Source organism: Aotus nancymaae, unplaced genomic scaffold (genome assembly GCF_030222135.1).
Source record: "Aotus nancymaae isolate 86718 unplaced genomic scaffold, 86718_ANA_hifiasm-v0.15.2.pri h1tg000011l, whole genome shotgun sequence".
In the NCBI taxonomy this organism is placed as follows: Eukaryota; Metazoa; Chordata; class Mammalia; order Primates; family Aotidae; genus Aotus; species Aotus nancymaae.
In genome coordinates, this window is record NW_026988422.1 from 45,574,171 (window position 1) to 45,602,051 (window position 27,881).

Below are 27,881 nucleotides of genomic sequence, written 5' to 3' on the forward strand. Positions count from 1 at the left end.
GATCTCGTGATCCTCGGTCTCCCAAAGCGGTGGGATTACAGGTGTGAGCCATCGCACCCGGCCCAAAGTTGTCTTTCAAAAGTGCAAATTTGATCATGTGACTCCCCGGCTTATTACTCTCTACTAGTGCCCTTTGCCTTTGGGATAACGCTAGAATCCTCTGACTTGCCACCACCATTCCTCAATGGCCTTGGCTTATCTCTTCAGCTTCGCCCACCAGTCCCCTCCATGCACTCACTTTCCTGCTCCAGCAGCTGCTTTTTTTTTTTTTTTTTGGCCCTCCGCAGGCTTTTCCTAAGCCTGGAGCTTTCCCCCTCAACTCTTGTTTTATCCACCTTATTCTTCACTCAGGATTAGGCTTAAATGACTTTCTCAGGGAAGTCTTTTTTGCCCTTCTAGACAAAGTACGTTGTTCGTGTATTTTTCCCCCCATAGCACCCTGTTTTTATTTTATCTCACCGCTTGCCACATTTTGTTGTAATAGTATAGTTGAAAAGGCAGTGTGGGAATGTTGTTAACGGGATGGGTTATGGAACCCGATTGGCTGCATTTGATTGCAGGGTCCACTGTGACTTGGGGCAAGTTACTTGAGTTTCCTTACCTGTAAAATAGAAACAATGATGAAACCTCATAGTAGTTGTGAAGATTAAATGAGCTGATGTATCAGAAGTGCATTCTAAGTGCTCAATAATTTTTTTTTTTTTTTTTTTTTTTTTTTTTTTGAGACAGTTTTCACTCTGTCACCCCAGGCTGTAGTGTAATGGTGCAATCTTGGCTCATTGCAACCTCCACCTCCTGGTTTAAAGTGATTCACCTGTCTCAGCCTCGCGAGTAGCTGGGACTACAGGTGCTTGCCATCATGCTCTGCTAAGTTTTGTATTTTTAATAGAGACGGGGTTTTACCATGTTGGCCAGGCTGGTCAAATGTTCATTATTATTACCGTTTTAAAGTTTTCCTTTGACTAAACTGACCTTTGTGAGGATAGTGACTCGATGAATCTGTTTATTTTAGCATAGTACATATAATATTGGAAAGGCTAAATAACTGATTTTCTGAATATGTTAAACCTTATGATTAAAACTATGTTTTTCTGAACAAAATGTAAAAACTCATTTTCTCTCTGCCAGTGTAAACAAATTATCTTTGTAGTTTTTAAATTGTAAGGAATAGAGGATGAAGAGCTGTTCATGGTAGTTAATGAAAGGAGAGGGACTAATTTTTTTTAAATGGCTACTAAATGCATTGTATTTATAGCTTTATTTATTGCATAAGACAGTTGTAAAAAGCAGGTATAATTAGCCTTGTTTTATAGATGAGGAAATTAAGGCTTAAAGGGGTTAAGTAATTTCTCCACCCTTACAAAGATAATGGATAGTAGAGCAGATGTTGAAAACTATGTATCTACCTGTTTATAAAATCCTATTCTTTCACTGTTAACACTTCATGGGGGAAAAATGAATTTAAGGAAAACTTTGCTAAAAATGTAACATTTACATTTTCCAGTAGGGCAAACCTAAAATGCAAAAAGAAGCAGGAATCACTAAAGGAGTGGTGGATTTTCTGAGAAATTACTTTGGTTACCATTACTAGAGTAGGTATTTTGTATTCTTTTCATATATTCATTATTATTATTATTATTATTATTATATTTGAAATGGAGTTTCACTCTTGTTGCCCAGGCTGGAGTGCAATGGTGCGATCTCAGCTCACCACAACCTCTGCCTCCCGAGTTCAAGCAATTCTTCTGCCTCAGCCTCCTGAGTAGCTGGGATTATAGGCATGCGCCACCATGCCTGGCTAATTTTGTGGGGTTTTTTTGTAGAGATGGGGTTTTTCCATGTTGTTCAGGCTGGTCTTGAACTCCTGACCTCAGGTGATTTGCTCTCCTCGACCTCCCAAAGTGCTGGGAGTACAGGCATGAGCCATAGTGCTCAGCTGTATATTTATTATTTGAAATGCCAAAGTATCCTACTACCTGCTTCCCCCATCCCAACATTGTAGTCAGATATAATAGAGCCCCAGTTTATGGCTGCAGGGTGGCTCATGTCTTTATTGTTTGTTGCTGTTTTTAAAGTAAAAGTTCTATATATTATTATTTGTTTAGTGTATCAGTCACTTGCATCAATACTTTGAGACATTTGTTTTAGCTGAGGTCTTATTTAAAATTAGACTTTTTTTTTTAATCCACTAATTTCAGGTCTTAACGTAGAAATCTATAATATGCACAAATGTGCCTTCATTGTTTTATCCAAAGTGGTAAGAAGGCTGTTACATTGACTTTTTTTAAGGCCTTGGTTTTTTTGTTTGTTTTTGTTGTGTTTTTTTTCTTTATAAAAAATTATCAAATTTATTTTAATATCTAGTTTCATTTTTAAACTGTAGCTGCAGGACAATTTTTTATAATTTAAAATTCATTATCGGGGTACAGAAAACATTAATAAGCTGACAGTGAATTAAATACTAACAGTGAATAAAAATTACTGGGCCATGCATTTATAAAAGCCATGTTTAATAGCAAAATGTTCCAGTTATACTACTTAACTGAAAGAAACATCCTTTAGCTCCTTACTTCCAATTACAGCACATTCTCATTTTGATATAATTTATCCTTTTCACCCAATTACTACTATACCCAACAAAATGTTTACAAACTTTATACCTTTCTTTACCACTTATGAAGTATGACTTCACTGTTACTCTTGAGGAGTTCTTTAACAGAAATTTAAAGTTTCACTTTGAACCTGTTTGATTAGAAAGTATTAAATATCACTACCACGAGTTAAAGAGTTAAATAAAAAACAAAAGTGGTGTCTATGTAATCAGCGAACTACCTGATAAGACACTAATTATTTTACAGTTCTGCTTAGCATAAGAATAACCTGGTTCCAAGTTACTACAATGTTTGGCATTTTTACTGCAAGCTCTAACCATAGTGTTACTCCTCTCAAAAAGCCATCTCTATGAAAATGGCACTGTTTTAAGTACAAAAATTGTTCTATCCAGTAGGTGGTATTCTACATAATAAAGATAATTCTTTATAAAATTACATTTTAAAAAATGCAAAATGTCTTCATAATTACTAGCTGTCTCAAAGGCTAAAATAAGAAAAATGCAGCAAATAGAAGTACTCATTGATTAATATTATTTTGTTTTGAGAAAGCCAGAAATGACTCTAAGAAAAAAGATGTAATTAATATACTGTATCTCTTTTAAGCCAAAGCACACTTTTCACCTCAGACAGGACAGTTCTGACTTTTACATTTTTAATTTCCTTTGTCCAAAACAGGACCTCATTTTAAATAGAGTTCATCTGAATTGAGTTCATAATCTAAACTCATTTTTCCCTATAGGGTGTCTTCATTTCAGTACATAAACTGCTAAGCAGCAAATTACTAAGTAGGTTATAAGGAATTTGTACCATAATAAATGCTAATTTACAATAACTGTCAATAGAAACCTATAAACTTCTACACTCAAGCCTAAAAATCACTACAGTATTGAGGTCAGAACATGATTCTTCCATTTGGTCAAATTTCATTTACTAAATAATACTGTCAAGAAATCCAAAGAAGAACTTCAGTGGGTTCTTCCAAAGCTGCTTAATTTTCCAAATGATTGTCCCTGGTTGTAGAGACTGTTCAGTCCTTCAATCCTTTTTTAGTCGTTTAGCTTTTGCAATGTTTTCTTGGCGTTTTTGTTTCTTCTTTTGCTCCTTCTCCCTGGCCTCAATCATTTTGGCCAATTTCCAAGACAGTACAGCACTTGCTAGGAACAGTGTTAAGTAAGAGCCAAAATAACAGTGGTAAGGAAGCCATATGGGTCCTTTGCAGCCCATTCCACAACATACTCAGCCCAAGCCTTTATATCAAACATCTTTATAGCAGTCTTAAGAAAACTGGGGCTTATGATTGAGTAGTGATCTCTAACTTTGTCCTGGTATTATTAGTGACCCAATCACGATTCAGATGACCATTGATTGTCTGTCTTCTTGAGTTCTACTGTATACATCTGAGAGATGGTTTAAATTTCTATCAGAGCCGCAGACGCACGGGGGCCACGTTCACCCCTGCCCCTCGGCCTTAGCAAGCTCGAGCCCCTCGTCGCGCAGAGCCGGGGGATCCTGGGTTGGCCCCGCCACACTCTGCGCCGCCGCCATTTCTGCTGGTTACCGGGAGAAAAGCACTGCAGCAGCGGCCGCCTGCCCCCTCTACATCGCCCCAGGGGCTGGGACCCCGACTCCCTACTCCCCACTCCCCACTCACCGCCAGACCGGAGTGTTGTGGTTTTTTTTTTGAGACGGAGTCTCACTTTGTCACCTAGGCTGGAGTGCAGTTGCGCAATCTCAGGTCACTGCAACTTCTGCCTCACTGGTTCAAGCGATTCTCCTTCTGAGTAGCTGGGATTACAGACATGTGCCACTACGCCTGGCTAATTTTTGTATTTTTAGTACAGACAGGGTTTCACCATGTTGTCCAGGCTGGTCTCGAACTCCTGTCCTCATGATCTGCATGCCTCGGCCTCCCAAAGTGCTGGGATTACAGGTGTGAGCCACCATGCCCGGCAAGGCCTTGTTATTTTTAAAAATTTTTTGTTAACACAGCAGAACAGTTTCAGATAGTTCATTCATTATGTTATTTATGTCCACAGAAAATATATGTGAACCTCAAAAATTTGAGACAGGTCTCAGTTAATTTAGAAAGTTTATTTTGCCAAGATTGAGGAAGTGACTGTGACACAGTCTCAGGAAGTCATGAGGACATGTGCCCGAGGTGGTCAGGGCACAGCTTGGTTTTACACATTTAAGGAGACATTAGACATCAATATATATAAGAAGTACATTGGTTCAGTCTGGAAAGTGGGACAACTTGAAGGAAAGGCAGGAAGACTGGAACTGGGCAGGAAGCTTACTGGTCACAGATAGGTGTTACACAAATAATTACGTTCTTCTGAGTTTCTGATTAGCCTTCCCAAAGGAGGCAGATGTTCATCTATCTCAGTGAGCAGAGGAGTGACTTTGAATAGCATGGAAAGCAGGTTTGCCCTAAGCAGTTTCCAGCTTGAGTTTTCCTTAGTGATCTTGGGTGCCCAAGATATTTTCTTTTCACATATATGTCCTATGTTATTTCATTGATTGCCAAGAAAGCCTTGTTGCTCTCTTGGATGTTTGGACAAAGCTTTTGGTTGTATGCTAGAGTATGCTCTTCTAGCCTGCTCCTCCTTTATTCTGATGAGCTTGCAGTGCTCTGGACATTTAGGAGTGTGGGTTACTTTGTGCTGTTTCTCTGACTTTTTCACCTAGGCTTCCCAAGGACAAAGGCGATTTAGTGCAAATCCCTAAAAGTATCACAGAAAATGTTCATTATATATTAAAATGCACATAGTTCCATAAGATAACAATGATTATTTTAAGATTTATGTGTTTTAAATATTTAACCAGTAATAATTTGAAACCGCTTCCTTCTTGCTTTTCAATTTGGCAAGTAAAGTTGATGCTTTTGGAAGCTGCATCATGTTTACCTAGTTGTTGCCTGTGCCTTGGTGTAAAATTATATCTTTGTGCTTGAATCATGAAAGAATCGGGTATGAGATCCTCATCAAATTATTAGTAACTACCTTTTAAACAAGTATATGCTTCTGGCTTTTGTTCATTATTTATTCACTTAATGAGTCGTGATATATTTTCTCTTTGTTTATTAGTGGCAGAATGAGAAATTTAGAAAAGAACATGTTTACAAAAGAAGCTTTAGCTTTGGCTTGGCGATATTTTTTACCTCCATACACCTTCCAGATCAGAGTTGGTGCTTTGTATCTGCTATATGGATTATATAACACCCAACTGTGTCAACCGAAACAAAAGGTAATACTTAGTTATTTTTCCTTAGCAGAAATGTAAAACAAGTACCATATTTTTATAATAACTATTATCTGATTAAATATGATTTAAATAGAAATGTCAGTATTTTAAAAATAATAGTATGTTTGTGAAAAAAATTTAGTACAACCTTTTTTTTTTTTCCTCCTGGTTGCAGATCAGAGTTGCCCTGAAGGATTGGGATGAAGTTGTGAAATTTCAGCAAGATTTAGTAAATGCACAGCATTTTGATGCGGCTTATATTTTTAGGAAGCTACGACTAGACAGAGCATTTCACTTTACAGCAATGCCCAAACTGGTATGTTGCCTAAAATAATTTATCTTTTTCAAAATGTGGATTATACTTTATTGTCCATAAAACCTCTCGATCTACGGAAAATGGAATGAGTATTAAGACTTGTAGCTGTTTTTAAATAGGAAAAGGTATTTTCTAATTTCTACTTTTTTTTTCTGCAAACAAAAATTTAGCTGTTGCTTTTAAATGCATTGTATCTGGATGCCACATATTAAGTGAATTGTTTTGATAGGAAATTAGATTTGGCATCTGCATTTGCTCATGTCTCAGATGTCAGAGGAGGTTACTGAAAGAGGTACAAAATTGTTAAAAATTCTTTGGTGAAAAGTTGAAACTTCTAATAAAGTGTTATTTTTTAAATCTTGTGACAATTGAGACACTAGGTTGGAGGAGCACTAGTTCTGGTTCTGCCATTAGCTGGCAATTTTCTACGTCTTATCTGAATTTGTAGGCATGTGGCATGGCATCTAAAAGGATAGTTAAGAAGTCTAATAGTCTTTGGAACGAGAATATTTAACAAATGTACCCATACAGCTGCTTTTGTTTTATCTGTGTTTACTTATAGACAATTTTTAGTGCTGGTGTATATTTCAGCACTTTAAAAGAAAAAAACGGTTTAAAAGAAACTCATTTTAAATGGCATGTATTATTACATAGCTGTCATATAGGATGAAGAAAAAAATTCACCGCACTGAAGTTACAGAAGAATTTAAGGACCCAAGTGATCGTGTGATGAAACTTATCACTTCTGATGTATTAGAGGTAAATTTGCTTTTGTGCTCTTGCAAGTTTTTAAAAATTGTTTTATTGCCAGCTACATATTGAGGTTATACCTTCATCTGTTGGATACTGACTTTTCTAATGATTTTAACCACTCTAGGATGCTGTTTCTCTAGAGTATCAGAAATAAAATAGCCTGAATATATCAAGAGTTACAAATCTTGAAATACTGTGAGAAAAAAACGTTGTAGAAGACTGAACTTAGACTGAGGATATGTGAATTCAGTTTTTAAAACCACCTTTTTTGTTTGACTTTAGTTAGGTAATAAAACCTGAGTTTAAAGTGACTTTACTTAGTTTTTTAAAAAACAATATGCATAGTGGGGCACGGTGGCTCACGCCTATAATTTGGGAGGCCGAGGTGGGTGGATCAAGAGTTTGAGACCAGCCTGGCCAACATGGTGAAATCCCATCTCTACTAAAAATACAAAACTCAGCCAGGTGTGGTGGCAGGCGCCTGTAATCCCAGCTACTCGGGAGGCTGAGGCAGGAGAATTGCTTGAATCCAGGAGGTGGAGGTTGTAGTGAGTGTCATTGCACTTCAGCCTGGGCATCAGAGTGACACTCCGTCTCAAAAAAGAAAAAAAAAACCCAGTATGCATTTATTTCCTAAGTTCCTGTTTTAACACTTATTTTAAAACCCACCATTGAAAATAGCGAGTCTATTTTGATAACATATTTTGGTGTTTTGTTTGAGTGTACATTATTGAGAAAAATCTTTTGCATGGATAAATAGTGTTACATATCTTTTAAAACATGAGTAGAAAAGCATGGCTTTGAGGTTAAAACAATATCTCAGTGCAGGGTTACAGGCTTCTAAATCAATGATATTTCAAAAGAACATATAGACAGGAGATGAGGGGGGTAAGGGGACACCTTGGTTATGCTTTTAAATTTTCTTAAAGCCTAAATGTCCCCCTCATTAATATTAGGATTATAATCTTTATTTCATTCGGTTGTTGTGAGAATTGAAATGAGGTAATGCCTCAACAGTGCTGAATTGTATATGATACACTGTAAACCCTTAATAAATGTTAATTCTTTTTTTCCTCAGCCCTATTCAGTCTTTTCCTGTATTACTGTTGAAAGAGGGATCAAATCTTAGATTTACTCAGATGTTTGTTTATATGCCAATATGTTTTTGTTTTGTTTTTTTTTTCCCTGATGCAGGATCTTTCTCTGTCACCCAGGCTGGAATGTAGTGGCACGATCTTTGCTCACAGCAGCCTCTGCCTCCCAGGTTCAAGCAATTCTCGTGCTTCAGCCCCCTGGGATTACAGGCTTGCACCACCATGCCCAACTAATTTTTTCTATTTTTAGTAGAGATAGGGTTTCACTGTGTTGGCCAGGTTGGTCTTGAACTCCTGGCCTCAAGTGATTCACCCATGTTGGCCTCCTAAAGTGCTGTGTTTACAGGTGTGAGCCACTGCACCCGGTCACTCCCATGTTCTAATAGCATCAGCCTTCCTTTGAAACTTGAAGAAAGGAGGTGAGAATGAGTCTCACTGTGTCACCCAGGCTGGAATGCAGTGGCGCGATCTCAGCTCACTGCAACCTCTGCCTCCCGGGTTCAAGCAATTCTCCTGCCTCAGCTTCCCGAGTAGCTGGGATTACAGGTGCCCACCACCATGCCCTGCTAATTTTTTTGTATTTTTAGTAGAGACGGAGTTTCACCATGTTAGCTAGGATGGTCTTGCTCTCCTGACCTCATGATTCTCCAGCCTTGGCCTCCCAAAGAATGGGGATTACAGGTGTGAGCCACCGCACCTGGCCAAGAATGGATTTTTATAAATCTTTGTGTAGAGGAGAAATAGAAGGCAAACAGACCTGACTGCCTGAACTTTAAGAGCGTACCATGGGAACTGAGCGTTGAAAAAGTTTTAACTAGCAATTGTGGAGAATGGAAGAGAGATTTTGGGATACCAGAAAGAATTTGCTGAGAAATGCTGATGTGAATCGTGAAGAGAGGCACAGGACATTTTCAAACAGCAAGGCATCAATATTCATTCATTCTTTCTTTTTCTTTCTTTTCTTTCTTTCTTTCTTTCTTTCTTTTTCTTTCTTTCTTTCTTTCTCTCTTTCTCTCTCTCTTTTTCTTTTCCCTCCCTCCCTCCCTCTGTCTCTCTCTCTCTTTCTTTCTTTCTTTTTCTTTCTTCTTTCCTTTTTTTTGAGATGGAGTCTAGCTCTGTTGCCCAGACTGGAATGCAGTGGCGCGATCTCGGCTCACTGCAACCTCTGCCCTCCTGGGTTTAGCGATTCTCCTGCCTCAGCCTCCTGAGTAGCTGGTATTACAGCTGCCCACCACCACACCCAGCTAATTTTTGTATTTTTAGTAGAGATGAGGTTTCGCTGTATTATTGTTCAGGCTGGTCTCGAACTCTTGATCTCATGATCCATCCGCCTTGGCCTCCCAAAGTGCTGGGATTACAGGTGTGAGCCACCATATCTGGCCTATTCTTACCAATATTCTAGTGAAAAAAAGATTATTTGAACCCAGTTGGTTATAGTTTCTTTTTTTTCTTTTTTAATTTTTGAGGCAGGATCTTGTTTCATCACCCAGATTGGAGTGCAGTGATGCTGTCGTAGCTTACTGTACCCTCATCTCCTGGGCTTAAGTGATCCTCCCAGCTCAGCCTCCTAAGTAGCTGGGACTATAGGCACGCACCACCATGCTGGCTAATTTTTAAAAATTTCTTGTAGAGGCAAGGTCTTGCTGTGTTGCCTAGGCTGGTCTTGAACTCCCGAGCTTGGGTGATCTTCTCACCTTGGCCTCCCAAAGTGCTGAGATTAGGCATGAGCCACCATGCTTGGCCAATTATAATTTCTCACTATTGACCAATTTGGTGGTAGAATGTAAATATTTTTTCAATGTATCTTTTTCAACGTGCTTTTTCATTCTAAGCTCTTTTAAGCTGGGGTGATTCACAAAGGTCTACTCTTTTAGAGTGAGTAGAGAAGAATATCAGAAGGGTCAGGCTATGAAATGCCTATACCTGGAAGCTTTTAGGAATGGAATAGTTTGTGAAGTTATCCTGGCTCTGTGTTGGATCTCTGGCTTGTGACATAATTGCTTTGAGAGCTTTGTCCCTTGATACTGCTGGCTCTATTTCTCTTGTCCTAGCATAGCCTGGGATCCATTCTCACTGATAATTCTTAAATTTAATACTTTCTTATTTTCCTTCTACTGCCTATAACTGCTATTAAGTCTTCATGTCAGGAGATCTGAATTCTGGTCCTGATTCTGCCACTTGTTCTAGTTTTGTGGTTAAGGAGGCATAATAAAACGAAAAGAACAGGTTACTGAATCAAAACATTTGTTTTCTAATTCTAGCTCTCTGCTATGTAAGTAGGACCTTGAGCAAGTTATTTCATTTCTGAGTCTATTATACAGTTATAATAATTATGATGTTTATGTTTATAATAATGGACATTGTGTGTTGAGTACTCACCATATGCCTGGAACTATGCTAGATGTTTTATGTATGTTATCTCACTAATTGCCATAGTTAACCCTGCAGAGGAGGTGATATTTTCCCCAGTTTTTTTTTTTTTTTGAGACAGAGTTTTGCTCTTATTACCCAGGCTGGAGTACAGTGGCACGATCTCAGCTCACTGCAACTTCCACCTCCTGGGTTCGAGGGATTCTCCTGCCTCAGTCTCCCGAGTAGCTGAGATTACAGGCACCTGCCACCATGGCTGACTAATTTTTTGTATTTTTAGTAGAGACAGGGTTTCACCATTATTGGCCAGGCTGATCTCAAAAACTGGGGACCAGGCTGACCTCAGATGATCCACCCACCTTAGCCTCCCAGAGTGCTGGGATTATAGGCGTGAGCCACCATGCCTGGCCCCCAGTTTTAAAAACAAGGAAATAGGTTTAGAGAAGTTAAGTAGTTTGTATAAGGTGAGGTACAATAAGGTACAGACACTGAGTTTGAATGTCCGAGTCTGTAAGGCTTCAAAGTTCATGCACTTTCTTTTTTGAAATTATTACTATTTTTAAGAGTGGAAGTCTTGCTATGTTGCCTGAGTTGGCCTTGAATTCCTGGGCTCAAGCCATCCTCATGCCTAAGCCTTCTGAGTAGCTGGGACTGCAGGTGCACACTACTGTGCCTGGTTTCTTTAATTTTGTATACAGCTTTACATTATACAGAATACTTTCTCGTGTATAAGCTTGTTTAATACTTAACAATGGTGGTTTTGTTCATTTTGTAGAAATGTGAAACGTGATTCTTAGGTTGAGGGACTTGCCCATTGTCATACATTGAGCAAATGATGGAACTCAGACTCAAAAACTAGATGTGACTGGTGGTCTTTCTCCTGTATTATATTGCATGGAGTGAAATACTGAGCATACATCCAACGTAAACTGTAAAGAGTTAGGGGCTCTTCATGTCTGGACACTTTTTTCTCATTGCAGACCCTGCATATGTGAGCACTCATCACTACTGATCAGGTTCTCATTTCTTGAACAGGTGTTGATTCTACCAAAATCTGGAAATGAATTGAGTAGTCTGAGTTAGGGATGACTCAGATGTGGCAATGTCCATCTATGATGGAAGTGTCAGTAGTTCTCTCCTGATCTGAGAGCCAAGTCCCTATACCAGATTTTCTTAAGTCCACCTGTATTGTGCTGTCTTTTTCCTAACCCCATAGATCTGCACATTTGGCTGGAGATTTTTGGAGGAAGAAGATCTAATTTATAAATAATGCCACAAATGGTGTCATAAATTACCCTTTATTTCTTTTCTTCTTTTTTTTTTTTTTTTTTGACAATGAAGTCTTGCTCTGTTGCCTGTGCTGGGGTGCAGTGGCGGTACAAACTCTGTTCACTAAAACCTCTGCTTCCCAGGTTCAAGAAATTCTCCTGCCTCAGCCTCCCAGGTAACTGAGATTACAGGTGCCTACCACCACGCCTGGCTAATTTTTGTATTTTAGTAGAGACGGGGTTTCACCATGTTGACCAGGCTGGTCTTGAACTCCTGACCTCGTGATCCACCTGCCTCAGCCTCCCAAAGTGCTGGGATTATAGGCGTGAGCCACTGTGCCTGGCCTACCCTCTATTTCTTTGAATCCTGAATCTTATTGCTGAAGTAATGGCGAAGCTTATGGGGGCAGGCACGTAGGCTTTGCGATTTCTGTGGCGGATTGCATGAAAGTCGTTACATAGGAATTTCCAGCAAAGCATAAAGGACTATGTAAATATTCTTGATGTGACAATATATAAAGACATCTTAGTTATCAGTAGTGATATTTAATGATATGTCATGCTACAAGTAATTTTTGTGATATCCTTGAATGGAATTGTATATTTACTGATTATTGTTTCTCCAGTGTCTTCCCATAAGTGTATTTTAATGTTTATTGAGTTTAAGTCAATAAATCCAAACCTCTGGAATCCATACCTCTATATTAATAAAGTTGTACTATTTTGCTTGCATGATTATGTTATTTTCAATATATTGTAGCATGTTATTCCCTGTCAACTGGAAGTCACTTTAGAAGGTGACTATTTTGTATTGGTTTTGCCTTTTAGTTTCTCCTCAAAAAGTGAAATAAAGGGCTCATCTTTTTGCTTTTAGGAAATGCTGAATGTTCATGATCATTATCAGAACATGAAACATGTAATTTCAGTTGATAAGTCCAACCCAGATAAAGCCCTCAGCTTGATAAAGGATGATTTTTTGGACAATATTAAGAACATAGTTTTGGAGCATCAGCAGTGGCACAAAGACAGAAAGGTATGTAATCACTTGTTTGGTGCCTCACCATTGCATTATACACAAATGTTTATCCATGGATGATAATGTTGAAAGGCAGCCTAGCTTTAGAGGCTGTAATCCTGTGGAGCTAAGAGTTAGAGGGCTTGGCTTTTCTTATTCCACTTTTGCCACTTATTAGGTATGTGATGTTATTTAACCTTACAGATCGAGTGTATATATATGTGTGTGTGTGTGTGTGTGTGTATATATGTGTATATATGTATGTGTGTATATATGTGTGTATATATGTATATATATGTGTGTGTATATATGTATATATATGCATGTCTGTATATATATTTTAAATAGAAGAGTAATGTAATTTTCTTATACCACAGATTTATTACAGTCTTTATAATTTGGCATTTTCTAGGGGTTGCACAATTTCAGTCTTTGGGCGAAATCCTGCACACAGATGTGTTTTGTTTGGCATAGCATTGATTCTAACATTTAAAAAAAATTTTGAGTTAATTACCAACTTTTAAGTATTTTTAAACTTCACCTAAAATTCTAGACATACAACTTCTCTTAAAATTCAGAAGGATTCCATTTAGCTGCATGACAGCAGACAGTGGGACCTGAGTGGTGGCTTTTCCTATTGTGATAGGGCAGGTATTTTTCTGTTTACACATTGTCTACCTGGTGTGGTTTATCTTTTTGCAAGTCTCATCAACACAGATCTTCAACTTAGTTTATTTAACTAAAACTATGGATGCTAGAGCTACCCATATTTCACATTAGCCTTTTCAGCTAGAGAAACTTTTTTACCCTGGAAACCTAAAAGCTAGCTTGTGAAATGTACTTTTGAAACAGTTACTCCATCTTGTTTTAGTAAATACTTCCAGGAAAAAAAATTTTTTAAAGGAAGCAATTTCTGATTACTTACTATATGTCTTGATAATGTTTTGGTGTTTTCATAGATGCCACACAGATGTTACCTATATATTGTCTTTCAGAAAGATTTCTTGCCACTTTTTCACTTTCTATTATATAAAGGAAGCTGGCTCAAAACTTAATTTTAGAAAAGATAAACAAGGAAACTGATAAGAAGATGATAGTCTTGGGAAGAAGAAAATAACTTTATTACTCTGCATTTATTTTAATGAGAGATGCCAAGTTTTAAAATGTTTGAATACTTTAAGTCCTTCAAATAGGTTACACAAATGAATTAGGCATTTAATGTAAAAATGTGTTAGTATTCTTTATATGCATATAAACAAGGCCTTGCTCTGTCACCCTGGCTGGAATACAGTGGCATGACTATAGCTCACTGTAGCCTCGACCTCCCCTGCTTAAGTGATCTACCTACCTCAGCCTCCTGAGTAGCTGGGTTTGCAGACATGTGCCACTGTGCCCAACTGATTTTTTTATTTTTTTGTAGAGAAAGGGTCTTGCTATGTTGCCAGGGCTAGAACCAGCTTAACTTTAAATTTTTTTGTAGAGATGGGGTCTTGCTATGTTGCCCAGGCTAATTTGGAACTCCTGGCCTCAAGCAATCATCCCACCTCAGCCTCCCAAAGCATTAGGATTACAGGATTAGCCACCATGCATAGCCAGTATTCTCTTTTAATAGGTAAACTCTGTTCAAAGAGTATTACTAGGACCTCTGAAAACCTGAAGGAAAGGAAAATAAGCCAGTTTTCTTACTACCATATAAAGTTCACACTGTCTTTCATTAGTTAGGAGGATTTAAGCAATTTAACGGTGAATTGTAGAATATTTTGAAACCTGTTATCTTAATGTTAGGTTGTATATACCGTGCTGCAATAATGTGAATGATCTTTTAGTTTTTCATTTATTAAAAGTAATGGATTCTCAGTCTTCTAAAATTGATTTGCAATTAAATTGAATTGTAAATTTGTATGTGTGTGTATGTATCTTTTTTGCTCTTTCAGAATCCATCCTTAAAATCAAAAATTAATGATGGAGAAGAAAAAACAGAAGGAAATTCACAAGAAACAGAGGTCAGAAAACTTTGCAATTCATATTATGTGTGGCTGTGATTCTGTATACTAAGCATTGTGACCCATTATAAGTATATAAGTATTATAAGAAATTTAAGAGAAAATTCTGAATCACGGTTCTGTGAAAAGCTAGTTTGTTCTTTACTGGAAACCTTGTGGAGGCCACATCAGGTGTAGGTTGGGAGAGAGGATGATAATAGTTTTCTGCAGGGAGAGGAAAGTTTGACTATGGAAGGTGCCCTCAGTTTGTAGAGGGTCGGGATAAGGCCTTTGTAATATACTTTTTCTCACTTCCTGTCAGCCTTTCAACCAATGTAGAGCCCAGGCTCTTACACTATATACTGCTTCCTGCCTCCAGAGGTTTCATCCATCTTAGTGGATGAATCAAGTAGCCATCTTTGAGTATAGGCAGATGAGGAGGGAATGGCAGTCCAACGCTCTGCCTGATCACCTAGACTTTCATTCTTATTGTCCTCCTTGAATCCTTAATGAAAATGATCTGTAGCTATGGGGATGGTATTATGGCACCTGCTACATCTGTGACAGAATGTGGTATATGTTTGTGTGTGTGTACTCAATATATACCCAATATATGTTAGTTTCATTTAGCCTACCCTCTTATTTCTGATAATAAATACTTGGTATTCTGTCTTATTTCTGAAAATAAATACTTGGGTATTTCATTTTTCGCCTGTTTGTGTTTTAACTTTTTTTCTTCTTGTTTATTTTACTTCCAGAGATGTGAAAGGGCTGAATCATTAGCAAAAATAAAATCAAAGGCCTTTTCAGTTGTCATTCAGGTAAGTTATTTCTTTAATAAAGTAATTTGGAAATTGACTGACTGCTTTTTAAATTACATTTCAGTTTTTCATCAAAGTGGTAATACATGTACTTAGTTTTAAAAGTCAGATAATACTAGAGAGATTATGTAGCACAACATTTCTTTTCTCTGCCACTTCCCACCTTTGTATTCCTAACCTTAAGAGGCAACATCTTTGACTTTTTCTCTTTTAGCAATTTCTTCTGATAATTACCTGGAATTTTGATGCCATTTTCTTTATTGTCTTTCAGCTTCTAGTGTTACTGATTTTGGAAGGTGTTCGGGTTTTGCTTTGCCCTGGAGTTCTGAAATTTCATTTACTACATATAATGTAACTTGGTATACATCTTTTTTGTTTATTGTCCTTGGCACTCATGGTGCCCTCCTTTCAATCTGATATCCTTCAGTTCTGAAGAAGTTTTTGTATTGTTTCTTTGATACAAATGTTCTTTGCTGCATCTTTTCTCTTCTTGAACTTTTCTTATTTTTCCTCTTCTATTTTCAGTCTCTGTCTTGTTTTTTATTTTCAGGGAGATTTCATAGGCTTTATCTTCTGAACCATTATATTGATTTAAAAAAATTTCTCCTGATTTTTTTTTCGTTACTAAGAATTTTTCTTGTTCTCTGAATGTTTCTTTTTTATTTTTTTTAATGTATTTTTTCACAGGATGCACTAACTTTTTCTGTTTAAGGATATTAACTACAGTTTTTTGATGGTTTCTCCCATTTCCTCTGAGTTATTTTTTTTCTGTTTGTTTGAACTCTGTCTTTCATTTTGTTGGCTTTTTAAAACGGATTGAAGCTCCTCAGACGTCTGTTCATATTTAAGAGAGGTTAAGAGGAGGAGATAAAGCTTACTTAACCTCTAGATTTCTTTTTCTTGGATATAGTTATTTAGAGAGCAATCTTCTATTCCCTTGTCTATGGGAGGAGGGTAAGAAATAAGCCCAGCTGCCAGTGTTTTGAGAGCCTACAGAGAGAATCAGCCAGGAGGCTTGCCATTCCTTATTCAGGTTTCACTCAGCCCCTCTATTTTCAGTAAGAGGCCTCACATACTTCCTCAGCTATACCTTTCCTTTGAGCCTACAGCCTTTCTCATTTAGCCTCCTCAGAGAGCAGGCCTCCTGTTTTGTATAGGAGAAGGTCAGCTGCCTGGCTTTGAGGCTAAGGAATGAGACATTATTCTTATAGATTTTCAATGCACCTGCCTGTCTTTTTAGTCCCACCTCAGCCTTCCAAAATGCCAGGATTACAGATGTGAGCCACTGCGTCCATCCCTTTGCCCATTTTTTAATGGGGTTGTTTTTGTTTGTTGAATTGTTTAATTTTCTTATAAATTCTGAATATTAGACCTTTACTGAATGCAAAGTTTCTGACTATTTTCTCCCATTCTGTAGGTTATCTGTTTTACTCTGTTGTTTCTTCTGTTGTACAGTAGTTTAATTAGGTCCCACTTGTCAATTTTTGTTTTTGTTGCAATTGCTTTTAGAGACAGTTAAATTCTTTGCCAAAGCCAATGTCTAGAATGGTATATCCTAGGTTTTTTTCTAGGCATTTCTTATCTTAGGTCTAACATTTAGGCCATTAATTCATCTTGATTTTTGCATATGGTGAAAGGAAGGGGTCCAGTTTCAATCTTCTGGATATGGCTAGCCAGTTATCCCAGGACCATGTATTAAATAGAGAGTCCTTTCCCATTGTTTTTTATTGTCAACTTTGTCAGAGATCAGGTGGATTGTGGGTGTATGGCTTTATTTCTGAGTTCTCTATCTGTTACATTGGTCAATGTGTCTGTTTTTGTACCAGTACCATGCTGTTTGGGTTACTATACTGTATCTGTGGTTTCTGCATCCATGGATTCAACCAATTGTGGATTGAAAGTATTCGAAAAAAAAATTGCATCTGTACCAAATATATATAGACTTTTTTCCTTGTCATTATTCCCCGAACAATATGACAATCATTTACATAGCATTAGGTATTATAAGTAATCTAGAGATGATTGAAAGTATTTGCATAGGTTATATACAAATACTACACAATTTTATATCAGGAATTTGAGCATCTCTGGATTTTGATATCCGAAGGAGGTCCTGGAACTAATCCTCCATGGATACTGAGAGACATGATTGCTTTTTAAGACTTGTTAATACCTATATTGCATATACAACATTAACTGAAAATTCTTTGTTTAAGCAAGTAAGGAAATTCACCTACTGATGTAACAGAACAAATCGTTAGCCAGGATTGGCTAAGGATATCTGTGTCTTAGACAAAGATATCATTAAGACTGGCCCTCCGTTTTCACTGCTGTCAAGTGCTGTTTTCCTGACAGCTCCAGCCTTGCATGTTCCCAGCTTTAGGTTCAAAGACAAGAAAGAATTTTTCCTTCCTAACAGTTAAACAGTTCCAAAGTAGCATTTAGTTAGCCATGATACAGACCACATACCACACCTGCTTGCCTCCCCACTCCCAACAAATTACCCTGGCCATAGGGATGTTAAACTCATTGTGGCCAAATCTGAGCCACGTGGCCATTCCTGGAGCCAAACATGAAGTACTTCTCCTCGGAACACATGGTAGTGCCTAAGGGAAATACATTTATTAGAAGATGCCTCTACACCTCTGTTGCCCAACCATGCCAGATAATAGAACAACTTCATTTTAACCCCATGTGAGTAGATGGTGATGACAGCTGCAGGAAACTTCATGTTATAAAGATAAGAGACTATTTACATGACACAGCTAGTTATAGTAAGCCAGGGTAATAATGAAGTGCTTTATGACAGATATTTCTATAAATCTTTCCTCATCTTTGATTGTATGTTTTGTCTTTCTCTGAATTACCTATCATTTGGATTCATTTTGTAATTTATTCATTAATTGGATTCGGACTTTAAAGGCATCCAAATCGAGAAGGCATCGTCAAGTCAAACTTGATTCTTCTGACTCTGATTCTGCATCTGGTCAAGGACAAGTCAAAGCAACTAGGAAAAAAGAGAAGAAAGAAAGATTGAAACCAGCCGGAAGGAAGATGTCTTTCAGAAACAAAGGTAACTTTTTAAATCTTACTAAGATTCAACAAAGGTGAATGGGTTTTATTTACAACTTTGCCTCACCTCTGTTTCCTTGTTAAGGATTAGCTGCTTGTTTGAGAACATTTTTGTGAGATTTGATATTAAAAATAAATTGTCTTAGATTCTTGGAATCTTATGCCTAAATGGGACCCTAGGAATCTCATCAGTTGTATCATTTTATAGATGATGAAATTTAAGCCTGGCCAGGTGGTGGCTCATGCCTGTAATCCCAGCACTTTGGGAGGTCTAGGTGGGTGGATCACTTGAGGTCAGGAGTTTGAAACTAGCCTGGCCAACATGGTGAAGTCCCGTCTCTACTAAAAATATAAAAGTTAGACTGGGTGCAGTGGCTCACATCTGTAATCCCAGCACTTTGTGAGGCTGAGGCGGGCAGATCACCTGAGGTTGGGAGTTTGAGACCAGCCTGAGCAACATGGAGAAACCCTGTGTCTACTAAAAATACAAAATTAGCCAGGCGTGGTGGTGCATGCCTGTAATCCCAGCTACTCAGGAGACTGAGGCAGGAGAATTGCTTGAGCCCCAGAGGCGGATGTTGTAGTGAGTCAAGATTGTACCATTGCACTCCAGCCTGAGCAACAAAGGTGAAACTCCGTCTCAAAAAAAAAAAAAGTTAGCTGGGCATGGTAGCATATGACTGTAATCTCAGTGACTTGGGAGGCTGAGGCATGCGAATCACTTAAACCTGGAAGGCGGAGGTTGCAGTGCGCTTAGATTGTATCACTTCACTCCAGTGTAGGTGACAGAGTGAGACTGTCAAAAAAAAAAAAAAATTTAGGCATATACAGCTTAAATAAGTTGTCTAAAATGATATATTAATAGCTAATAGTTGTGAAATCAGTCTAGAATTATCCAGTGCATATTTTATTAGTAATTTTTGTGTGTGATTATGTGTAGAGTAAGATATAAGTAATGCATTCTATAAACCATGTTTCTTTTTAGCTGTATTAAGGTGTCCTTGCTTTTCCTTTGACACAGTGTATCTGTAAAATTACCTTTCTTAAGGAAAGGACTTTCCTGTATATTTCAGTAGTTTGGTTTTTTAAACAATTGTATAAATAAGGTATATGCACCCTACATAAATTTGGAATTTGATTAATGGGCTTACTTAGGGTAAGAAAAAAAGGAACATTAGAAACATTAGTAAATATTTAAAGACTAATACAAAATTCACTCCTAACTACTGCAGGAGTATATGAAGATAAGTTAACAGCCTTTTAGCATTTTTTCCCCTATATTGAAGCAGTGGAAGAAGAATTGAAGGTAAATACCTTTACTATGTCCCAGATATGATTAATTGCTACAACAGTAGCTTGAAGTGCACTAAGAATTCAGAGGAGATACCATGTTTGTTAAGTATGATCAAGTAATAGTTCAAAAGGAGATTTTTCTACTTTCTTTCACAATGCTAGTGGATATTGTGAAGAAAATTGTTAGACTAAACTCACAAATATTACTGACAAAATCCTAAGTCACATATATCAAAAATAATCCTAGACAAAAAAAACATCTTGACTGAGTACACATATTTCAGGATGCATTCAGAATCTACTAATACGATTTACCATATAAATAGGTTAAAGGGAAAATGTGAATTTATTTTAATAGTTACCAAAGAATACATTTGATAATATCCAGCATCCATTCTTGATTAAAAAAAAATATATATCTGGCCAGGCACGGTAGGTAACTCATGCCTGTAAACCCAGCACTTTGGGAGGCCAAGGTGGGTAGATCACCTGAGGTCAGGAGTTCGTGACCAGCCTGGCCAACATGGTGAAACCCCATCTCTACTAAAAATACAAAAATTATCCAGGCGTAGTGGCAGGTGCCTGTAATCCCAGCTACTTGGGAGGCTGAGGTGGAGGTGGAGGTTGCAGTGAGCTGAGATCACACATTGTACTCTAGCCCAGGGAACAAGAGCGAGACTTCATCTCAAAAAAAAAAAAAAATCCTCTAGATAAAGGAGTCAGCAAACCGTTTCTTTAAAGGGCCAGGTAGTAAATATGTTAGGTTTTGTGGGCCATGTTTCCGTCACAACTACTCAACTTTACCATTGTAATGTGAAAGGAGCTACAGACAGTACCAAAACACGTGAATCGTGGTTGTAGTCCAGTAAAACTATAAAAGCAGGTGGTGGGTCAGATTTGGTCCAGGAGTCATAGTGTGTTAACTCTTGCCCTAGATAAAATAGAAGATTATTTCTTTAATCTTACAAATGTGTGTGTGCGCGCAGGTATTAGATCACAAGTTGCCTCACGTTCAATGGTAATATGCATGAAGTGTCACAGTTTTACTTAATGTTGATCTTAAAGAGGTAGTCAGTGTAATTAGACAGGAGAGTAAAGGGAGATATGATATCAGAAAGAGAGGCTACAAAATTATCATGATTTGTGAATGATTTTATGCCTAAAAATATTCTAAAAAGAATTTGCTGGAAAATAGGAACAAAAAATTAGGGAGATAAGGGTTACCACTGTAGACCTTACAAAGATTAACAGATGACTAAGGCAAAGTTATAATTTTATGCCAGTAAGTTAGATAGCTTAAATAAAATGGATTAATTTACTAAGAGACACAAGTTTCCAAAACTGACGCAAGAAGAAATATAAAATCTGTGTAGTCTTATGTCTACCGAGACCTCGAAATATCTGAGACAGGTCTCAGTCAATTTAGAAAGTTTATGTTGCCAAGGTTAAGGACGTGCCTGTGACACAACCTCAGGAAGTTCTAAGACATGTGCCCAAGGTGGTCAGGGGTACAGTTTGCTTTTATACATTTTAGGGAGACCTGACACATCAATCAATATGTGTAAGTTGCACATAGGTTTGGTCCAATAAGGCATCAAGTGGGGGCTTCCAGGTTAGAAGTAGATTAGACAGAAAGTTTTTTGAGTCTTTGCTGGCCTTCTACTGAATATCACAATTTACTCCGGACTCAGTGAATCTGCATTTTCACATAAACAATAGGGGAGAGGAAGCAATCAGATATGCATTTGTCTTAGGTGAGCCTCAGAGGGATGACACTGAATAGAATGGGAATTTGCCCTAAGCAGTTCTCAGCTTGACTTTTCCCTTTAGCTTAGTGATTTTGAGGTCCCAAGATTTATTTTCTTTCACACTGCTAAAGAAATTAAATTCCCAGGCTTCTCTGGAAATTTTAGCAAACATTTAAGAAAGGAATGATATAGATTCTTTCAGAAAATACAAGAGGGAACACTTTCCAGCTTATTGACGTTGCAAGAAAGAACTAAAGACCAATATCCCTTATCTCCTACAAAATTCAAAATGGATTATGGACCTAAATTTGAAACCTAAAATTATGAAACTTGTGAAAAAATATGTAGGAGAAAAATGTGTTCTTGGATTGGGCAAAATATATGACATTAAAAAACACAAACAAATTATGAAGCAAAACAATTGATAAATTGTCATTCCCAAAGTTACAATTTTTGTCTTTGGAAGATACTGTTAAGAAGATGAGAAGCCACAGACTCGAAAAATTTTTGCAAAAGGTCTTGTATCCAAAATAGTAATATTTAAAGAAATCTAACTCAGTAAATATACAGACCACCCAGTGAAGAAGTAGGTAAAACACTCCATCAAAGAAAATATATAGATGGTAAATAAGCATATAAAAAGATGCTCAGCATCTTTAGTTATTAGAAAAATGTAAATTAAAACCACAGTGACATTCCACTAAACCTTGACCGGCAACAACAACAAAAAGATCCCACAAAACAAAACAAAAATTGTAATAACAAAAGCTGTTGAGGATTTGTAACAAGTGGAACCTGCATACTTTTCTGGTGTGACTCCAGAATGGTGTGGTTACTTTGGAAAACTGGTAGTTTTAAAAAGGTAAACATGTACTTACCATCTGACCCAGAAATACTATTCCTTGGTATTTACACAAGAGAAATGAACACTTAATGTTCACACAGAAATGTGTATGCAAAAGTTTATGTGGCTTTATTCATAATCACAAGAACTGCAAACTGCCTAAATATCCTTCCACTGCTGATTGGATAAACTGTGGCTTATCCAAATGCAACTCAACAGTGAAAGAGCTACCATACATGTAACAACATGAATGAATCTGAATTCAGTGTGCTATGTGAAGGAAGACAGATACAAAAGGCTACATAGTATATGATTCTATTTATGTGACATTCGGGAAAAGGCAAATATATAGGGATGGAAAAATGTAGTTGCTAGGGACTTAGGGGTCGAGGAAGGTGCTGAATGCACAGGGGCACAGAGAAACTTTTGGAGTGATGGAAATCTGTATTTTCTTTTCTTTTTTTCTTTTTTTTTTTTTTTTTTTCTAGACAGAGTTTTGCTCTTGTTGCCCAGGCTGGAGTTCAATGGCACGATCTTGGCTCACCACAACCTCTGCCTCCCAGATTCAAGCAGATCTCCTGCCTCAGCCTTCTGAGTAGCTGGGGTTACAGGCATGAGCCATCGTGCCCCGCTAATTTTGTATTTTTAGCAGTGACGGGGTTTCTCCTTGTTGGTCAGGCTGGTCTTGAACTCCTCACCTCAGGTGATCTGCCTGCCTTGGCCTCCCAAAATGCTGGGATTACAGGTGTGAGCCACCACATGGGCCAAAATCTGTATTTTCATGGCAGTGGTAGATTGCACAACCATGTGTTTGTCCAACCTGCTCTGTACAGCAAAAATTGTGAATTTTATTGTATGTTAATAATACTTTAGTAAATCTGACTAGTAGTCAAACAAGGACAAAAACAGAGGACATAAGATTGTTTAGTTTGATTATATTTCAAAAATTAACTTCTGGTAGATTAAAATGTTTTTTTCCGAAGTGATAAAAGAAAATGTTCAGCTAAATTAAATTTAAAGGAGTTTAATTGAGCAATGAACGATTTGAGCATCATGCAGCCCCAGAATCACAGCAGGTTCACAGAGACTCCAGTGCAGCACGTGGTGGAAGATTTATAGCCAACAAAAGGGAAATGAGGTACAGAAATCGGAAGTGAGGTACAGAACAGTTGGATTGGTTACAGCTTGGCGTTTGCCTTATTGAACACAGTTTGAAGACTCAGCAGTGTATGAATGGTTGAAGTACCACTGCTGGGATTGGCCAAGACTCAGCTATTGTTCAGGCACATATTCCTAAATTGGGTTTTCAGTCTTGTCTACCTATTAAGCTAGGTTGCAATTTGTCCACAAGAACTCAAATATAGAAGTATGGTGTCCTTCTCAGGCCATATTTAGTTCACTTTAACAGAAGTTTCAAAATTATTTAGGTTTACAAACCCTCACAAGCACTTTTTATTAACAGTCAGCCTTCATATAGGCACAGCAACGAGATAAGCTGGCCAAGCTGCTTTCTTAAAGACCTGAAAAAAAATTTTTTAATATGGTTGAGGAACAAAGGAGGAACAAGTGCAAAATAAGAAAAGAAAGAAATTAAATGAAAGGAACTTTCATCTTGAATGTGTGACAGGTATAATTTCTGAAATATCACTTCCTTTGTTAATCATATCTTACTTAGTTCCTGAAAACAACTGCTTTGTAAATTCTGAAACTAACTTAAGGACAGGCTCCATAGTATAGCTGAGATTTGTTACTGAATTTTCTCAGGGTATTAGGGAGGAATTACCCATGAGAAAGAATAAAGTATTATAAAATATGATCTGAATTCAGATCTTCTATCATGGCTTAATGAATCCAGCTAAGGTATTGTAAATACTCTGAAGCAGAAGTAATTACCTGAATAATAAAGACCCAAATGCTTCATAGTTTCTCATTAATCAAAAGTTCATTTCCATACAGTGGAAAAGGTGATTTTACAGTTTTTCAGAAAGAGGAGCCTTCCGGTCCATAAAAGGCAAAAGATCTTACAAAGCCATTTGCACATATGATACTGTTAAAATTTGTAATCTTAAAAGAGCTCTTATAAACAAATAAGAAAAGGGCCACCACCCAGTAGAAAAAGACACTTAGGACATGAATAGGCAATCACAAATGCAGGCAAACAGTCAGTGCACATAGGAAATACAGAATTTTGTTTATAATAAAAGATATATTAATTAAAACATTTTTATATTATTTATTTGATCAGCAAAGATTAAAGATAATGAAAGTTGTAGGGAAATTAAATCTCTCAATTTAAGTGGGAGAGTAAATTGGCACATTCTTTTCATAGAGCAATTTAGAATCATGTCAAAATTTTAAATGTACATGCCTTTTAACTTAGAATTTCTAGGAATTTATTCTGTACAGATCATAAATATAAAAGGACATTCATTGCAAGATTATTTGAAATGGCAAACTGTAAACAACTCAAATGTATAATGGGTAAATAAAATTATTGTCAGTCCATACAAAGGAATACTTTGCAGTTACTAAAAAGCTAAAGAAAGCTCTATATATTTATATATTACGTGAAAATATGTCAAAAATATATTGATTAAAAATAAAACACAACATAATCTAGGCATTTCTTAGTGAAAAGCCTTTTTTGAAAAAGTATGATCTCATTTCTATTAATAAATACATACATACATACACACATGAACATAGTATATAGCATTGAAGAAATCTAGACGTGTATGAAGTTTTACCAATAGTTAATTTTCAGGGATAGTGTAATGAGAAACTGTCCATGAATTTCTGTAGTGTTTGGATTTTATAACCATGTGTTACTTTAGTAATCAGTAGAAATCCAAAGACCTTTTTACACATAAGGTAAACATAATTCCATAGACTCCTACAAGTAGAGGGGCTGGTGTGAAAAAGGCAAAGTACCTGGGAAGTATAGAGCGAGGGTCCATTTAGGCTGGATTATAAAGGGTATGTTGGGGAGTTAACTGTTAATAGTGCTAGAAAAATAGGTTGAGGATTGTATTATGACCAGGCCTTAACTATGGATCCAAGAAGTTTACACTTCAGTTGGTAGGCAGGGGGGAGTCAACCGAAGCTTTTGAGTAAGAAAGTGGCCTGTCCAAAGTTTTTGTTGAAGAAAATCAATCTGGGAGTAGAATGGTAGGTAGCTGGGAGCAAACTGAAAATAGAAACACTAGTTAGAAAGCTCTTGCAGTAGTTCAGATTTAGGAGTAAGGAGCATGTGCTGTGTGGTCGTGGAAATTACAAAAGCAAGGCTAACAGATATAAGAGCCAAATATGGAGGCTAATGGAGAGGGTGAGACAAGAATCCTTAATGTCTAAGCACCTCGGAGGATATTCGTGTCCTTATGTTGGAGAAATACGATGACACAATAAAGATTTCATTTGGGGGAGAATTTGCTCCAGTCTGCCTTTCCAGACTTAATTTCTGTATTAATTACTTATGGGTGCTCAGTATATTGATGGAATTTACTTAAGCTTGTGTTGAGTTTCAGTTATGTGCTTACCATTCCTCAAATATAACATGCATGTTGATAGGACATCACTAATACCAGTGCTATGATGGATGAAGATGGTAACAGCTACTATTATACACTATTTTTTTTTTTGAGACAGAGTCTCACTCTGTCACCCAGGCTGGAGTGCAGTGGCACAATCTTGGCTTACTGCAAACTCCGCCTCCCAGGTTCCAGTGATTCTCGTGCCTCAGTCTTCCTAGTAGCTGGGATTACAGGTGCCTGCCACTATGCCCAGCTAATTTTTGTATTTTAAGTAGAGATGGGGTCTCACCATGTTGGCCAGACTTGTCTTGAACTCCTGGCCTCAAATAATCCACCCGCCTGCGCCTCCCAAAGTGCTGGGATTACAAGCGTGAGCCACTGCGCCTGGCTGTATAACTCTTTTTATCTGCCAGACTTTTTCTCATGTGTCCAAGGCCTCCTAGATAATACATAGCAGAACTGAGACTGGAATGAGTGAATCCAAGCCTGACTCTTTAATTGCCATACTGTGCTACCTCTTGGGTCATTGGAGGTGTGGATCTGGAGCTGAGATTAGACATACACTTAAGTAAATTTGTTCTTAGTTGTATTCTAGCTGCCTGACTAGTAATCATTTGTTTTGATAATAAGTAGTGGTCTCTTAGTGATAATTGTACCCCACACATTAATGAGTAAAACTGCCCACCGGAGACCTTCTAGGGAGTTAGTTTTGTGGATAATTGAGGTTAATGATTACAATGTTGAAATTTACTTTTTAAAAATTTAAGTTATTTTTTATTATTTTTCTAAAATATATTGTATTCTTATTTTTTTTATTATTATTTTTTAAGATGGAGTCTCACTCTGTCACTCAGGCTGGAGTGCATGGCACGATCTCGGCTTACTACAGCCTCTGCCTCCTGGGTTCCAGCGGTGCTCCTGCCTCAGCCTCCTGAGTAGCTGGGTCTACAGGAACATGCCACCATGCCCAGCTAATTTTTATATTTTTAGTAAAGGGGGGGGTTTCACCATGTTGGCCAAGATGGTCTCGATCTCCTGACCTCAGAGGATCCACCCGTCTCAGCCTCCCAAAGTGTTGGGATTATAGGTGTGAGCCACCACACCAGGCCTGCATTCTTTTTTATATGTTTCTTTTTTTCTACATTTATTATTTTTGTAATTATAAAAATATTAAAGTCAGATATATTTTATGCTCTGTTATTTTCTAGAGCATTGTGTCCTTAACATAATTTAATATTCTCCTGACAGGTCGTGGTCACCATCATGACTATTATGTTACTGGGTTTTATAATGTAATGATTCTGTCAAGAAATAGACTGGGTGTAGTTGCTCACGCCTGTAATCCCAGCACTTTGGGAGGCGAAGGCAGATGGATCACGGAGTCAGGAATTCGAAACCAGCCTGGCCAGCATGGTGGAACCCCATCTGTACTACAAATACAAAAATTATCCAGGCATGGTGGCATGCACTGGTAGTCCCAGCTGCTCAGGAGGCTGAGGCACAAGAATTGCTTGAGCCTGGGAGGCAGAGGTTGCAGTGAGCTGAGATTACACCACTGCACTCCAGCCTGGGCTACAGAGAGAGAGACTGTCTCAACAACAACAAAAAAAGAAATAACGTTAAGTGTGGGGCAGTTTATACTAAATGGCTTCATGCTGAAGTGCTTTGTTCTTATGTTTCTTTTTTTTTTTTTTTTTTAATTAGTGTTTCTGTTACACTTACTGTAGTGAATGTCTTTCTGTTCTCAGTGTGCAGGCTTAGGAGACTTAGGCAGGAGAATTGCTTGAACCCGGGAGGCAGAGGTTGCTACGAGCCGTGATGGCACCACTGCACTCCAGTGTTGGTGACAGAGTGAGATGCCATCTCAAAAAAAAAAAAAAGAAGCAAGATATAACATATCAAATGATGAAAGTGTTGGGG

At 37.6% G+C, this 27,881-nt stretch overlaps 1 protein-coding gene and 1 pseudogene across 3 annotated transcripts in view; one reads left to right on the forward strand and one right to left on the reverse strand.

Annotated features, from left to right (window-relative positions):
* Nucleotides 1-27,881, forward strand: part of SNAPC1 (small nuclear RNA activating complex polypeptide 1) — a 44,922-nt gene that overhangs the window by 13,693 nt on the left and 3,348 nt on the right. For all 3 annotated transcript variants that reach the window (XM_012439649.3, XM_012439650.3, XM_012439648.2), the window contains 7 exons: nt 5,699-5,858; nt 6,031-6,171; nt 6,826-6,930; nt 12,531-12,689; nt 14,606-14,674; nt 15,412-15,474; nt 18,397-18,547. In XM_012439649.3, coding sequence (XP_012295072.1) covers nt 5,699-5,858; nt 6,031-6,171; nt 6,826-6,930; nt 12,531-12,689; nt 14,606-14,674; nt 15,412-15,474; nt 18,397-18,547 — 848 coding nt within the window. The remainder of the gene's footprint in view (nt 1-5,698; nt 5,859-6,030; nt 6,172-6,825; nt 6,931-12,530; nt 12,690-14,605; nt 14,675-15,411; nt 15,475-18,396; nt 18,548-27,881) is intronic.
* Nucleotides 2,855-3,993, reverse strand: LOC105708297 (small integral membrane protein 15-like; annotated as a pseudogene).